The sequence below is a fragment of the Sander lucioperca genome, chromosome 14 (genome assembly GCF_008315115.2).
Source record: "Sander lucioperca isolate FBNREF2018 chromosome 14, SLUC_FBN_1.2, whole genome shotgun sequence".
Taxonomy (NCBI): domain Eukaryota; kingdom Metazoa; phylum Chordata; class Actinopteri; order Perciformes; family Percidae; genus Sander; species Sander lucioperca.
In genome coordinates this window covers 3,792,548-3,807,610 of record NC_050186.1, presented here as the reverse complement: position 1 = coordinate 3,807,610, position 15,063 = coordinate 3,792,548, and the positions used below count along the sequence as shown (strand labels likewise).

General features: G+C 39.2%; 1 protein-coding gene across 5 annotated transcripts in view; it reads left to right on the top strand.

Moving 5' to 3' along the window:
- Nucleotides 1-1,938: 1,938 nt before the first annotated feature.
- The window catches only part of ptpn13 (protein tyrosine phosphatase non-receptor type 13), a 46,778-nt gene continuing 33,653 nt past the window's right edge, over nt 1,939-15,063 (top strand). For 4 of the 5 annotated variants that reach the window (XR_004894987.1, XM_031317542.2, XM_031317541.2 and 1 more), the window contains exons 1-6: nt 1,940-2,335; nt 8,057-8,176; nt 11,018-11,184; nt 12,631-12,696; nt 14,110-14,295; nt 14,650-14,737. Coding sequence is in view for 4 of the 5 variants with exons in the window: in XM_031317542.2 (XP_031173402.1) it covers nt 8,062-8,176; nt 11,018-11,184; nt 12,631-12,696; nt 14,110-14,295; nt 14,650-14,737 (622 nt within the window). In the remaining variant the exon portion in view is untranslated. Of the gene's footprint in view, nt 2,336-8,056; nt 8,177-11,017; nt 11,185-12,630; nt 12,697-14,109; nt 14,296-14,649; nt 14,738-15,063 lie in introns of all 5 variants that reach the window. The other variant, XM_031317539.2, reaches the window with a different exon arrangement.

Genomic DNA, 15,063 nt, shown 5'->3' with positions numbered 1-15,063 from the left:
ATCACTAGCTACCACATGCAATATGACCAATGGGACAGGTTGTCTAAAGTGTTCCCTGGTGAAAGTCAGGACAGCTCACATACCACGGGTAGGACCTACAACTACTCAATGACTCAACTTATTATTCTCCTCCTTTCCTTGGAAATGCCGTGCTCTGGAGAAGAGGTGGAAGATTTAAAAAAAAAAAGTTTTGTCATTCCATTCCAGTCCCCTTATTGAGGCAAGAACATTCTCTACATTTTAGCCATTCACCCTGTATTAATAGTGCAGTGGAATGCCAGTCACACACTATCTCTACCTGCACTGCACAATCTCAAATAAGTCTTGCTTAAAGCCATCTGGAGTTATTCGCTGTCTAGTAGGAATATTCATTCGACAGCAGACAGTATAACTAAATGCCTTATAAGAGGTTTTCTGAGACTAGTCGCCAGTATTGATTGATATAATGTTAAGAAACATTTTTGTTTGATTATTCCAGCCCATCAGACATTAGGCTTTTGTTGCTCGATTTCACTTGCTAATAGTAAAGCAACAATCTAATGGAGCAATTAGCTTTAATGAAGTCTAAACTCCAAATATTAACAAAAGGAAAAGTGCAGTGACATAATTAAGACTCTCCTATTTTCTGTTTGTGTGTATGCAAATGTACAATTTACAAAATTATAATATTGTACAGTACATCTCTATGTTTGTGAATTGTTCATTGTGTGTTCTTGAATTGATACAATAAAAGTAATGAGATGTCCTCAATGCATAAAAATAAAAGATTTAGGATAAACACACTGGCATATGTATAAAAGTGGTCACATGTCTCTTATTGCTACATGCAGGATCTTAGATTGGCCTGGAAATTGTTACAAGAAATGGTTCTTAGAGTGCCTTCAGAATTATAACCCAAAAATGTCAACATTGCATCCTAAATGTTGTATGCTTGTGCAAAAGTATGTACACACACATACATGGAAACAAAAGGTAATATTAGAACTAAAAGACTTCAGAGTAGATATATAGGCTATACAAGAATACATGTCAAACATTATGTACAATGACATCATCAGCTTTGGAAAAGTTCAAGAAAATGAATATCAACTGTCTGCATCAAGAGAGAAAACTGGTGTAAATTAAGTAATCCAGTCTTATCGTTCCAGCCCATGGTTGGTGATAATAATCATGCCTTTTAGCACTGACAGGCACGGGCAGGCAGAGATAACCCTTTAATCCCAGTCACCATTTATATAAGGCAGCATGTCATGTAATGATGACTAACAGCCACTAGATGGCACAACCCAGACCATAAATGAGGCAGTTTTGAAGTGCACCATAGGAAGGAAGTACTCAGCAGTGAATTGCTTCCTGACTGCTTAGGTGACAATTAAACAACTTCAATATGCTTCTCAACAACTTTGATGTTGTGGGAAATGCTGAAATATAGGATAAGCTTTATGTTTTATTGAGTTTGGAAATTGTTAGCACCTTCGCACGATACAGGGATGAAGGAAAAAACCCACATACAAACTAATAGGCCTACATTTACAGAGCCTTCCTGCTCTGAAAGGATGTTGTGATTTTCGACTTTTTGTACCAATATTAAATTACACGCAGTCTAATTTGTGCATAATTTCAGAGTAAAATAGTAGGCCTATCTGAGTAACAAATTTGGTCTAATTAAGACCCACATCACCTCTTTGACTTTTTCATTTGCGAAAATGCATTGAAACTGATTTTAGTCTATATGAACAATTATGTAACTTGGTGCCTATACAAACGTTGGATAGCTATATATATAACACATTTAACAAGCCTGACTCTGCCTCCAGGATCCATGCTCACTGTACATTTTACTCCCAGTTGTGTGTGTTACTATAGAAACGGTTAAATGACAGTCCCTAGCAGAGAGCCAATGGACAGCCATAGTAAGGTGTCTTGTTACTCCCAGTCAGCCCACGCTAGCTGGGCTAAAGGAGGGGTAATAATTCCGCTCCTCTCAGCAGTAATGGTGACTTGGCTGCGCTTGATGGGAGCTCAATGTTGTGTTGTGGCCATCAAACACGACTTCTGAGCAATTTCCGAAGAAGAGATTTGTTTTTTGTTTAGAACTGCGGCGGCTCGGGTAACAATCCCTGCCAGTGTAGTGGATTTTTATAGCTGAATGCGCTGTGGAGACCTGTTGCTCGCCTGCCTCGCCGCCGCATAGTCAACTAGCTACGTTAACGTTACTATCCAAGATGTTGCTTTGTGGATGGGATGGCCTCTGGTCCCGTTTGTGTGTGCACTTATAGCCTCGTCGGAGTACGAACATTTCCCTTTCAAGTGATTGTGTAGCTCTTCTCCACTGGTAAGTTTAAGCATTTAAAACGTGATGTACAAAAAGTTAGCTCACTTTAGCGTAACGTTAACAGTTGCCAGCTACTGTCCCCGGGAAAACTGAGGAATTGAGTCTGTTGTGGCGGGGCTCAAACGCCGATGCTTTTTTTATTTTTATTTTTATTTGTTTATCGAAAACTTGTTAGCTACTTTAATGTTAATAAACAGTCTGTTGATATTTAATCTCGACCTGAAAGTATTGCTATATGTTATGTTAACGTCTCATCTACTGCTCCTACTAGCTAGCTAATGTCTGACATGGGGCATCTTTGACCACACCAATAACTGTATTTTTAGTTTGGGAGGGAGGAGACACCACTAACGTTACAACAATAACAGGGTGTCTGGCTAGCTAACCGCCACCAGCACTATTTGTGTAATTTTAAGAAAATGGTCAACATTTTTTGTTTACATGTCTAGCTAAGCTTAACAAAGCGTTTTAAAGGCATATTATGTCAGGCTGAAGGTTTTATGGGGGTTGTAGGTAGACAGTTTCTGTACCCCCTCCCCCTTCATTACCATAGAAAAGTAGTTAAGTTAACCTAAAGTCAAAGGTCATGAGGGTTTTGAATATGCCATTCAAGCCTAAAGAGAAAGGTAGGAAGTCTGTGTGATTGAGAAAGATGAACATTCCCATCTAAAGTGGTTATGATGGAGATGGTGTGAGCATCATCATAGGAAAGAAAATGGGGAAAATAGTCAGTGGGTTGGGTTTGTGTGTGTTGGGAAGAGGGGTGGGTGGGAGAGTGAGGTTTTGCAAAACCATGCTCTGCATGTCACGGTACTCATAGCAACCCTGTGATTAACAGAAATGGAGCGGATGAGGTCGAGACCAAAATGAGAAGTAAGGGCCGTTGGGCCAGAGCTGGGCTGATAATCATGGAATAGTCATGGCTTTCTTCTGGCTAGTCCTGACCCTGGCTGAGCTGAAAAACAAAACACCAACATCCAGGGTGGCTTACTGGTTAGGGAAACCAGTCCATAACTGCATCTCCATCAACATCAATCTCTGTGTTCAACTCATTTTAAGAGAATCTGGGAAAGCACGTCTGCTAATTGACTAACTTGTAAGAGGTTTATGATTAATGAAAACCAACCATCAGGTTTTCCCTTTTATTTAGGTGAGTCATTGCTTCTGTTTAATTCCCGCTACTGTTTTTTTCTTAAAAAGACACTTTAGTGAGGCACAGCTGTGAATTCAACCACAATCTCTTTACTGATGTTACAGTTTTGCAAGGAAGAATACATCAAGTACCATATGTCTTTAGGTTATCAGTTCAATAGCATACAGTCTGTTTTTGGTTTGCTATATGCATTTTAAAAACATCAGTCCTTACATCATCAGTCATGTTGTTTTAACAGATATTCTGATCAAGGCCTTCCTAGACACCGCGTGTGTTTTGAATTTGAATCGTGTCCTTACAGGCTGCATAATACAATATGATTCTGGGAATAGAGGTTCACTCAGAGTTTGTTGTTGAATTTTCCTAGAATGAAAAAGTTCAGGAAGATTTTCACCTCAATGTTGGCAAAGAGTACCTCTTCTTATTGGCTTCTGTTCCAAAAGTGTTTGCCAGCTGAGACCACAGTTCTGATGTTTGGAGGATATGAACAAATTCCTTCTCATATCTTATGTTACGAGTTATGCTTTTGGAAATAGAAGTGGAATCTGGTGTTTTTATGGACGATTGTCAAAAAAGTGAAGCTGCTCCAGTTTTAAAAAGATTTAGGATCAAAGAAAAGTTTAAAAGAGAAAGACGTACATGTTTTTCTGATCTTTTTGCTGCTGGCTTATATTGAAGGATGAGCACTGAAAGAAAGCAGCAGAAACTTAAATTATTTGTACCTTTTTGGTATGGGTTACCCAGCTGAAGTGCAATTTTTCAGGGGATTGTTTTCAAATCCATTTCATGGGTTGTAGCTGTGTCACAGACAGGAAGGTGGGAGGAAAGGAAAAGCTTCACCTAAGTGCAGTGTAAAGAGCACTATCACGTTTCCAGGATTATTTTCATTAAAATCCTTGTGACTGTGGCCAAGACTTTCAAACACTTAGCAGCAGCAGACTAAGCCTTGTTTGGGTTTTTCTTTCTAGCTATAGTGTGGGAATACCTGGGAACAAACATCCCCACTGTTTGAAAAAGAGAATGAGGCGCTGAAGTGGTGAAGGCTGTCTGCTCTCGCTGTTTTGGGCCACTGCCTCCTAAGCCCCCTCAATAATGAGCAGGACCATAGTCCAATGTGAGAGGAGCTGGCCTGCACAGCAGCCTCGGTGCGGATAAAAAACATTCCACTGCAGGTCTCTGTTGAAATAACAAGGGCCGCAAAACAATCAGTCTTCACAGCACCCGCTCTCCCCATTCTAATGGGTAATGAGCAAGATGGGTAGTAACCCACTTCGCCTCAGACTTCACGCCTCCCATTGACTAGAATGGTTAACCCACATTCCTGCATAAACATTTAGGCCTGTGACATGCTTCCTCTCATTAACTCTCTTCTCCAAACTCAGATTCATAGAAAGGACGTTGTTTGTTTCACATATTGCTTCCAGAAATAAAGCCCAACGCTAATAAGGCTGCTGACCCAGTTTATGTTAAGAGTTTATGGATGAGTGATATAGGACTACTTAAATTTAGTTAAAAATGCCAAAAACAACAAAACTTGTGCAGTGCTTTTTAAAAACAAAATGTTAATTCAACTTTGGCTAGCGAGCGGACTGAAATATCTTCCCCATCCCAAATTCCAGTGTTGGAAAGGTGTGGGGAAGGGGGTGTCAAATACTTTTTTACCATCCAACAAGCACTACTGTTTTTTCTTTTTTTTTGGTTCCTGTAACTGTCGCTGATAATAATTTCTTAATTGTGAAATTTAAACTTTCAACTAAAAAAGTAACAATTAATCAAAAACATTGTCAGTTGAGGCCACAGGTGTGGTCCAAGGAAAGCTCACATTGCAGTTAGCAAAACCACAATATAGCACACAGAACACAGACAAATGTGATCTTGACACGTTAGGTTTGGGCATCTTTGCTGTTAAGCTCTTTTGTGTCTCTTAGCCAAATTTGTGCACCTGCCAAATCCCTATGGAACAGACATGATGTCCACAGTTTTGTCACGCTTTGTGTTTTGGCTTGAAAAAATGTGTTGTTGTGTTTTAAGGAGAGTGGTACAATGGAAAATTATGAAATGTGGTCTCATGTACTTTGGTACCCACCTCAGACATAAGTTGTGTTTGGCCGATCTTGCATAGGAATTATGCCTCATTTCCTTTGTTTTCATCTGCTATGTTTTTGTGTTTTGATTTATAAAATCCCCCCAAACTGTCATGTAGTAAGTCCAAATATACCCTGTGCTGTGTTTAGTGTGGTTTGCACAAATCTGTGGGAAAATTTGAAAAACGGACACCAAAAGTTCAAAACATCAGAAAATCTGTCCACATTTAAAATGTGGATTTGTTGGTATCATCGAGCTTTAGGCTAAAAACAGAGTTTCTTGTTATATTGTAACATGACCATATCTGTCAGTGTCATTTTTTTTGGTAAGTATTGGGAAATTAGGAAGCTGCACACTAAATGTTGAGTCTGTGAGGCCTAGATCATTGGGCAGGAGGAAAATGTGGAGGAAAAATAAAAAGGCTATCGCTAACGGTAGGTTGCCAGCATGATGATATACAACAGTATCATCATATACTGTATAGGCTAATTCTAGAGGAAGAAAAAAAGATAATTTCAAAGTGACTGAGGCAATTTCATAGAAGGTTTCATGGACTTTAGATTTGTTGGCAAAATCAAGACTGGTTGGGCTCACCACAACCCAAGGGGAATGCGATTAACAATTTTTTTTTGCTCTAGGCCGATTGTAGAAGATAGTAGACACAAGGGCTGCAACTAACGATTGTTTTCATAGTCGATTAATCTGTTGATTGTTTTCTCAATTAATCGATTAGTTGTTTGGTCTATAAAACGTCAAAAAATGCCGAAACATGTTTCCCAAAGCCCAAGATGACGTCCTCAAATGTCTTTAGTCCACAACTCAAATATATTCAGTTTACTGTCACAAAGAAGTGAAGAAACTAGAAAATATTCACATTTAAGTGAGTTAAGTAATTTTTCCATAAAAAAATACTCAAACCGATTTATCGATTTATCAAAATAGTTGACGAATAATTTAATAGTTGACAAGTAATCAGTTAATCTTTGCAGCTCTAGTAGACCCAACAGATGACCTTTAATCACTATATTACTGGCTCTTAGCTCAATCAATCTTAGCTTGAATTGTCCTATTCAGAGAACACAGGTCACTCGTTGTGAAGTGGTTATGCTAACCTTCTTCTTAAGGAAAGCGATAACATAAGATGCTGTCATGGCTGTTTTGTTAATTTTTTCGCTTCTTTACCCCCCATTATTTTGGCACGGTTACTTATAACTAGGGATGCACCGATACAACCTTTTCAGTCCCGATACCGATGCCTGGGCTTTGTGTATCTGTCGCTACCCGATACCGATCCGATACCGTTGTTGAATTAATAATACACTGTATACCTTCCACCTTATACCTTCCTTCCACCATGTGGAAGAGACTAAAGGCACCAGACTTTACTAACTAAACATTACTTTCCTAACTAAGACAAAATAACATAGATATAATGTATTGAATTCTTCTTTATTTGTACACTCAACTCTTCCAGCATGCGACACATGTGCGACAGAGGGGAAAAAACTAACAAAACTGGATTGGTCCGTGGATCTGTTAATTTTTCCGATCCCCGATTCAGCTATTTTGTCAATACCGGGACCAATATCTGATCTTAATATCGGATCGGTGCACCCCTACTTATAACCGCAATACCCTTCTGTATATCCTCAGCCTTGTCTTGCACATTGTCTTCTGTGAAACCTTTGCATTGCCCTATACATTTGCATATTTGCAGTCATGCATGTGCAGCATTTTACTGTATAGTTTACTTTATGTTTACTATAGTTTACAACTGTGACATATGTACATTATACAACATATATTTAGAGTTCTTTTATCTTTGAATTTCCTTTTCTAATTCTTATTTTCTCTCATTCTAGCATAGTATAGCCTTTTTGGCACCGCCTTAAGAGTATGCCAACTTGCATTTGTGTGTTTGTGTGTGTCTGTGTGTCATGTGCTTGTGTTACGTCCTCAATTGCAGAGGATGATAAGATGACTTGCGTTTAGAAGATGTGGGAGTTTGCCTAAGGACATGAGAGAGATAAGAATGTTGATGTTAAGTGCATCAATGCTTAGAGTTGTAGTGATATGGCAATGTGGGTTTATTTGCTTTCATTTTAGACTGCCAGGCCAGTCAGGACAAGTAGGGGGTGGATTCTTTCAGGATTAGACTTTTGTTAGGATTATAATTCTCAACCGAATAAAAATGATTGTTCATTCTAACAGGAAATGTATTTATTTATTTTGATACCGTCCCAGTAATCAGAATCCAGGGCTTTTTTTGTTGAATTAAAAGGTCTGAGGTACATATTGTTCTGATTAGCACATGAGATGTGATGTGTAGATGCTCTGTGTGTTTTGTCTGATTTGACATTCTGCCAAGGACTCCCATGATATAAAGAAAGCATGTGCCCTTATGGTTAAAGCTTATTTCTGTATTTTATGTGTGTGCTCATTTTCTGATATAAATCAGTTGTCCTCTTTCTCTGCTTGCACAGGGAAGATGCATGTGTCTCTGGCAGAAGCCTTGGAGGTTCGAGGCGGTCCGCTCCAGGAAGAGGAGGTCTGGGCGGTGCTCAGTCAGAGTGCTGAGAGCCTCCAAGAACTCTTTCACAAAGGTATGAACATGTGGAATCAAGTGTGCAAAAACGTGATCTAGAAATGATTGTACATACACACAGTTTAAAAAAAAAAAAAATCTGTCCACCTTACTTTTTTTTCATAAAAATGGTCTGGTGTCCAGATCCTATGAATTGCAGGTGCTATTTTGTGTTGACAAATTGATGGGATTGCTCACTATCTCTCTATCTGAAATGATTTGTTAATGTTGTTGCTTGTGGCATTGTATTAATTGCCCAAACCAATCCATTACATCAGTGCAAAAAATCAAAAGGAGCAGCTCAAAACAAAACAAACAAGCTGAACGCTTTTATACTAGCAAATGTTGGTCCTTTTTTAAATGATAGATTTAGTCCCACTCAGACTCTAACATTTGTAAAACATTCAGTTGCTAAATCAGAAAATTCTATCAGTGCACTGATTTCGTTGTCAGTACGTTGCATCATTAGTACGATTGTTCATCAAATCATTTTTGTGAGTCATTTGTGCCTGTAAGTGTCTGTGATTGTCCTTGAGGCCAAAGAGATAAGGTTGCCCAATTCCAGGGTGTCTTTGTAACGAAGGTAAACTTCCGCCGCTGGTGACTAAAAGGGGGGGTTAACTGTGGAGACATTGGACAGGATGTGAGTCAGCAGCAGGCACTGCACTGCCCTCTTTGTTGTTACAAATTTTGGGTGATGCCTAGCGTCATACGAAACTCTAGTGCACCTGATTATGTGGGCCATAATTGTGTCATCAGTGTCAACTGTTTACCATTGGCCTGTGAATTTCCATGAAGCAGAAACCAGGATTTGGTTGTATGCATAAACCAGCTTGACACCAGTGTGTCCTGTAAATATGCATTTTATGTAGAAGTCACATTTACAACAAGAGATTGCGTGCAAATACTCCTCAGTAATCAAGGCTTCTGAGATAAAATTCTGAACATATAAAGGACAAAATGCAAGGCTGGGTACTTTGAGAATTTTAGATTATCTTATTTTAATCTTTACATGGTATTTTGCTGCAGCAATTGTGGTTGCTAAATCTTTTTTTCTTCAGCGTGCAGTTGTGTAGCTATACTGAGTAAATTGTGGCCTCGCATGTGTACAGTTTTAGACTGCTGAATGAAGCCAAAATTTGAAGAGCAGATGTTGGAACCAGCTATTATATATTCGCTGAGCTATGTAAAGAATTATGTTTACCACGAGAGGATTAATAACAGCCATTCAAACCTAAATTTGTCAGATAATTTGTTAGATGTGTTGGTTATAAAAAGTAATAATAAAGCATAAAAACAAGAAAAGAAACAGATAAAAATGTTTGCAGTAAATGTCCTACTTTAGATGTATTTTTTTCTGATCTGTCCATGGTTCAGTGAAAGTTTCTGTTTCCTAATGTATGGAGGAGGCCAACGTGTAATTGACTTAGCAAACCTTTGCATGACTTTTCAGACATTGTTAATTGTCTCACATTGTCAAACACTAAACCACCAGCACGCATCCCCCCCCCCCCCCTGTATGTAAACAGTAGCGGTTAGTTACTTTGTTTGTATAAGAATGATTTGTATGAATAAGCCATGTGTGAATCTTTCTGATTTGTTAGAGGAATTTCTCATCATGCTTTTGTCTGTAGAATATTTCGGGTCACACAGGAATCCGCATTTTCAAAATGAAGTGCTGTTTTTGCTGTCTCTCTACTTAGTCCTGTGTTTGGTACTCTGCCGAGGCCATCGTCTTCTGCCCTTCTGCCTGTCACTCTATTGGCATGTCCGCTGTGGCATTGAATGCATGTTATACTTCACAGTTTGGAAGCATCTACTTTTAGAGGGCAGCTTTTTAGTAGTATAATAGTTCAGAATGATTCCATGCCCCTAATAGCTTAGATAGCAGCGTATCAGACAGACAGACTACATTGTTAAGGATAAAGAACTTACAGTACAACAAAATGCTGTCATTTGAAGTTAGTAGGGATTCATATGGTGCATGCCCAAGTCATGCTTTTTTGTCAGAACAGTTAGTTTTCATCGGATATGGTTTCTGCTATCTGCAGTTTATTGAATCTGTTGATTTAGTTTATCCATCATGAAACAAATTTGCTCAGGCTGAGTCATGCACTTCTGCTCAGCTCTGTTATTGCTTATCCAGTGCAAACACTTTGTGTGCAAACTTTTGAGTAAGATGTTCAAACTGTCACACGAGTTTTAAACAGGAAACCTGTATTTACTCAGTGAATTCCAGCTTTTGAAAGCAGATTTTTGGTGCCTCGAAAGCCAGTTCCTCTGTCCATCTCACTGCTCCTCTCAGAGTCAAGTATCCGTCAAAGAAAAGAATTTTGCAGTGCTGCTCAAACATTCCTTTGTATATTTTTAAAACGTTCTCTAACCATAGCGCTGGCTGTGGCTTTGTAGGAAAAGAGAATTACGCTGTGTAGCCATTCCTTTCTGCTTCTATGCCTCAACAGTTATTTTCTTGCAGGCTAAGAAAGCAACATGTGTTTTTGTTTACTTCAATCTTCTTGAGTTTCCATAAACGCCGAAGCCTTAGCGAGAAACATCCACCGTGGTTAGATATGTCTACAGTTGCTGCATTCAGTACAAAGTTTGATGCTAGTATCAAGCTGTGTGTGTGTGTGTGTGTGTGTGTGTGTGTGTGTGTGTGTGTGTGTGTGTGTGTGTGTGTGTGTGTGTGTGTGTGTGTGTGTGTGTGTGTGTGTGTGTGTGTGTGTGTGTGTGTGTGTGACCTGACAATGGCTGGGAATTTAAATAATGGAAGTACAACTATATTGTTGGGTTTGTCTTTCCTGTTTGTTTGTTTTCTGATTATATCTCCAGTGGTTGAATTTTCTGTTTCCCTCTCCAGACCCTACAGCCATGGGCTTCATCATTTCTCCTTGGTCCCTCCTACTCATGCCCTCCGGCAACATCTCATTCACAGACGAGTATGTCACCCAGCAGGACTTAAGAGCCTTCACAGCTCCAGAGGTCCTGGAAGGGGTCTCCTTGACTTCCATCTCTGATATAGAGAAGGTATAAACCTTTACATAACCCATGTGGTGACCTGCAAAATCCTGGTGATAACTTTTAGTGTTATATTCACATACATTTTTAAGCCTTGGAGATGTATGAAAGGTACCCTGTGGAGTTCTGTCTTCTAAACAAAGTCATGCTTACTTTCACTGTTTCTCACCAAAACACATTGTGTGTGTATAGGTTAAATGCATTTTCCTTCCTCATAAAACATTTGCAAACAGATTGATTTTTGTATTACTTCGAAGCCTGCATTGTTTACATCCATGTTTGCTAGCTTGCCATGTTCTTCTGATGATTATTTGTCAAATGGTGGGTGCAGAAACAACTGCAGTTGTGTGACGGGGCAATCAGGTGTTTAATAAGAGCGCATCCTTGCTTGAGTAGTCTCGCATTGTCACACCTATGTCCACAGCGCTGTGTCAGCCATGGAGTATGGTCTGGGATAGGGGACACAAAACGCACTGGCTTGTTTGTATTTCTTTAAACCAATCACAACCGTCCTGGGCGGTGCTAAGCCCTGATAGCGGAGATAGCGTGTTCGATGTCAGGCTTTATCCCAGCAATGTAAGCAACGCTACAAAACTCTGGAGATGTATATTAACTGTTTGCAGATCTGATTACATTTTGCAGTTGCAACATTCAGAACTGATGTCGTGAGCAACCATATTATTTCCTGCAATGCATGACTTCTTTTACATACGCACAGAACCACGCCCTCTCCATTCTACTCTGCCCCTCTGGTAGAAGAGCTAAAATCTTGCATGACTGGATTCCCGTCTTTGGCACGGTCCCACAGACCTCAACACAGTTTTGTGCTGAGTCAGTTTTCCAGCCCTGGTCCCGTCTCCCCAGCTGAGTTATTTCTCAGAGACTGTGGGTAAATATACGTCAGCTGCAAGTGGCCACGATTTTCCTTTTACATTTATAACATTTAGGGTGGTATTATTGCTTGGGTGGCTTTTAAATTTCCACCTTTTTTTGAGCGTGAGTGTGTCTTTAAGTGTGCACTCGAGTTCCTGAAAGACCTTGAAGGCTATGTTGCATTCTTTGGCAATCCCTGAATTATTCTTTCCTCTACCAAGCCCAACATTCAGGGGAAGTGATTTCTCTCCCAAGCAATGAGTGCAGAGTAATAAGGAGAGGAAAATGGAAAAATGTTTTTGGATTTAGGCTTAAATCCCCTGTCTTTTTTCCTTTCCAAATAAGAATGAATTCAACTTTTATTACACTCCAGCTTTAGTCTCGCTCTCTTTCTTTCACACAGGGCAGACTTATTTTAATAAGGTTCAGTGGCTAGTTTATCTGAATGAAACAAAACCTTTATATTCCTCATCTTTCTATGTGCTTTTGCTTTACTTGTGTCTAGTTGTTTGTTTTTATAAAATGAATTGAAGGAAGTATAAATGCTGCTTATGAAACTTATGTAATATTTTCTTTTCACAGATGCACATGTACTCTCTGGGGATGACTCTGTTCTGGGGAGCGGACTATGAGATCCCCCAAAGTCAGGTAAATCATTACCAAGGATACAGTACTTCCTTCCAAATGGATAGGGGTGATAGTAAAGGACCATATTTAAACTGGGTAATAAAGGCTTGTGTTGATTACTAAAATGTGTTTATTATTATTATTATTATTATTATTTTTAATAAACTTAAATTATTTTTGCTTACAACAGTGCCCAACCAACTGGACGGGCAAACAAGATGGTAGCATATTAGCATTAAGTTGAGACAGTTGTTTACTGGAACAGGCACACCCAAAGTACATTTCTGTCATGGTTTAACATTATCCTCCGTGTTTCTCAAACATTGACACTGGCACAATGAGATGGTGGACAGTGATGTTGCAGGAACTAGTATGTCTAACAATACAACTTTTAATACTTATTGGTACTGGTAATTTAAAGGATCATGCCTCATAACCTCACTGAAAGCAGACATTATGTTATTTTATTGGAATCATCTTTTTAGAATGAGATCTATATCTGAATATCTCATCTGGATAAGAAAAGATGCCAGCTGTAAATGCACTCTGGAATGTGTTTGGATCTACCAAAACCCCTGGAGAGGGTCAGGCTCACAATACATTCATATCTCAGCCAGGTGTAAAACACAGAGTGTTCACATTTGTCAGAAAGTACCGCCCACAGGTTAGAGACAACATGACTCACATCCAAGCTTACCATCCACTTCGCTTCCATGAAAGAGGTGCTAAAGTAGTGCTCATGGCAGCTGTAAAGTTTGTAACACATTGGGCCAAAATACATGTCATTGTTTCTGATGCATGGAAAAAAAGTGTCATAATAGACATGAGGTGGACACACTGACTGTATAGATACTTAGTGACCCTACACCCACTGTGTTTATTTTTGCTTACAGTGCCATCTCTGTACCTACTTCTTTTATTTACATAATGTGCTCAAAAAATGCTATCAATGTGAAGAGAATACAGATAATCTACTCTGTTTGAATTTACATGTACTTATTCAATACACTCTACAAATGAAATAAATGCAGCATGGTTGTATTTAGTATTTCACAAAGTGAAATCTGACAGTTACGAAAAGGAATATTATATCTTGGTGATACTGATTGAAATTGGCACAAACTCTGCAAAACACACATAAATAACAACTATGTTTTTACATGTTTTTTTTTAATGGAAATAGCAGAGTATTTAACACCACTTTGAATGAAAAATAGAGGCTTAGCTTAGGCTTTTAATCTGAAATATGTAATGGATGGACATTTAAAGTAGGTGATGGGTGTGTGCCATGCTGGCAAGGCTTAGCTCTGCCTCCTTATCTGAACTTAATGGAAGTCAACCTGATAATACAGATATCAGATTCAGAGATACCAATAGAGCTTACTACTACTCACTGTTTGTATGTTAACTGAATTTACATTGTTTGCTGTGCAGCCTATGAAGTTGGGGGAACACCTAAACAGCCTGCTTCTCAACATGTGTGATGATGTTACATTGAGTCGAATGTCGTTGCGCACGGTGCTGGACATCTGCAGCAAACACATTAGAAACTCCAGTTGTGACCCTCCCTTCTCCTATATCAGAAAACTGGTCCGGTTGGTACTGGGCAGCCTTTCCCAGGTAAGCATTTTTTTATTTAATGTGGGTCAAATACAACAATCCAATTTCTATATTTTTTATTTTGGCTACTTGCCTGTAAGCCCAAACGTTAAGCTTTATCCTAGCTTAGTGTAAGTTAAAAGACAATTATCTGCTCTGTCAAAGCACGGTAGGTTTGTTGAATTACGCAACAGATAATAGGGCTCATGTGGATAGAACATGATTTCAGGATGGATGACTCAGAGGGAATGACCCTCTAACTTCTGTTTTTTTCCTCCTTGCTCTGTCCTGCTTTTTTTCACGCTTGCTCTTTGTTTGGCTTTTTGCTTGTTTTCCTTTCTCTCTTTCTTCCACTTGTCCCTGTCTTTCTCTCAGCTGGACGGTCTGCTGACTGATAGAGAGTCTCTTCCGGAGCGGAGTAAGGAGATTCGGGAGAGGCTGCGGGGCAAGGGCTTGCCTTCAGGTAAGATGAGCTGCACTGAAACACACACATTGAACACAGAGCTAAATTTGCTTGCTGTGTTGTCAAAGGAACTTTTCTGTGGCGTAGAGTTCTTTATTTATGCAGTGATCCAGATTTCTGGCTGCCAACGCTTTATGATAAAGTGGTCTGGTTTGCATTAGTCTTCAAAAACACTTAACCTAAGTTCTGTGTATTCTTCATTTGAGTGGCACAAAGTCTGGAACAAGAACAAATCCCTAGATCCTAGATTAGATTGAAGAGATGATAATGATGAAAAGAGTTTGGATAATTAGTTGTGAGTCTATTATGTTCTTTATATCTAATGA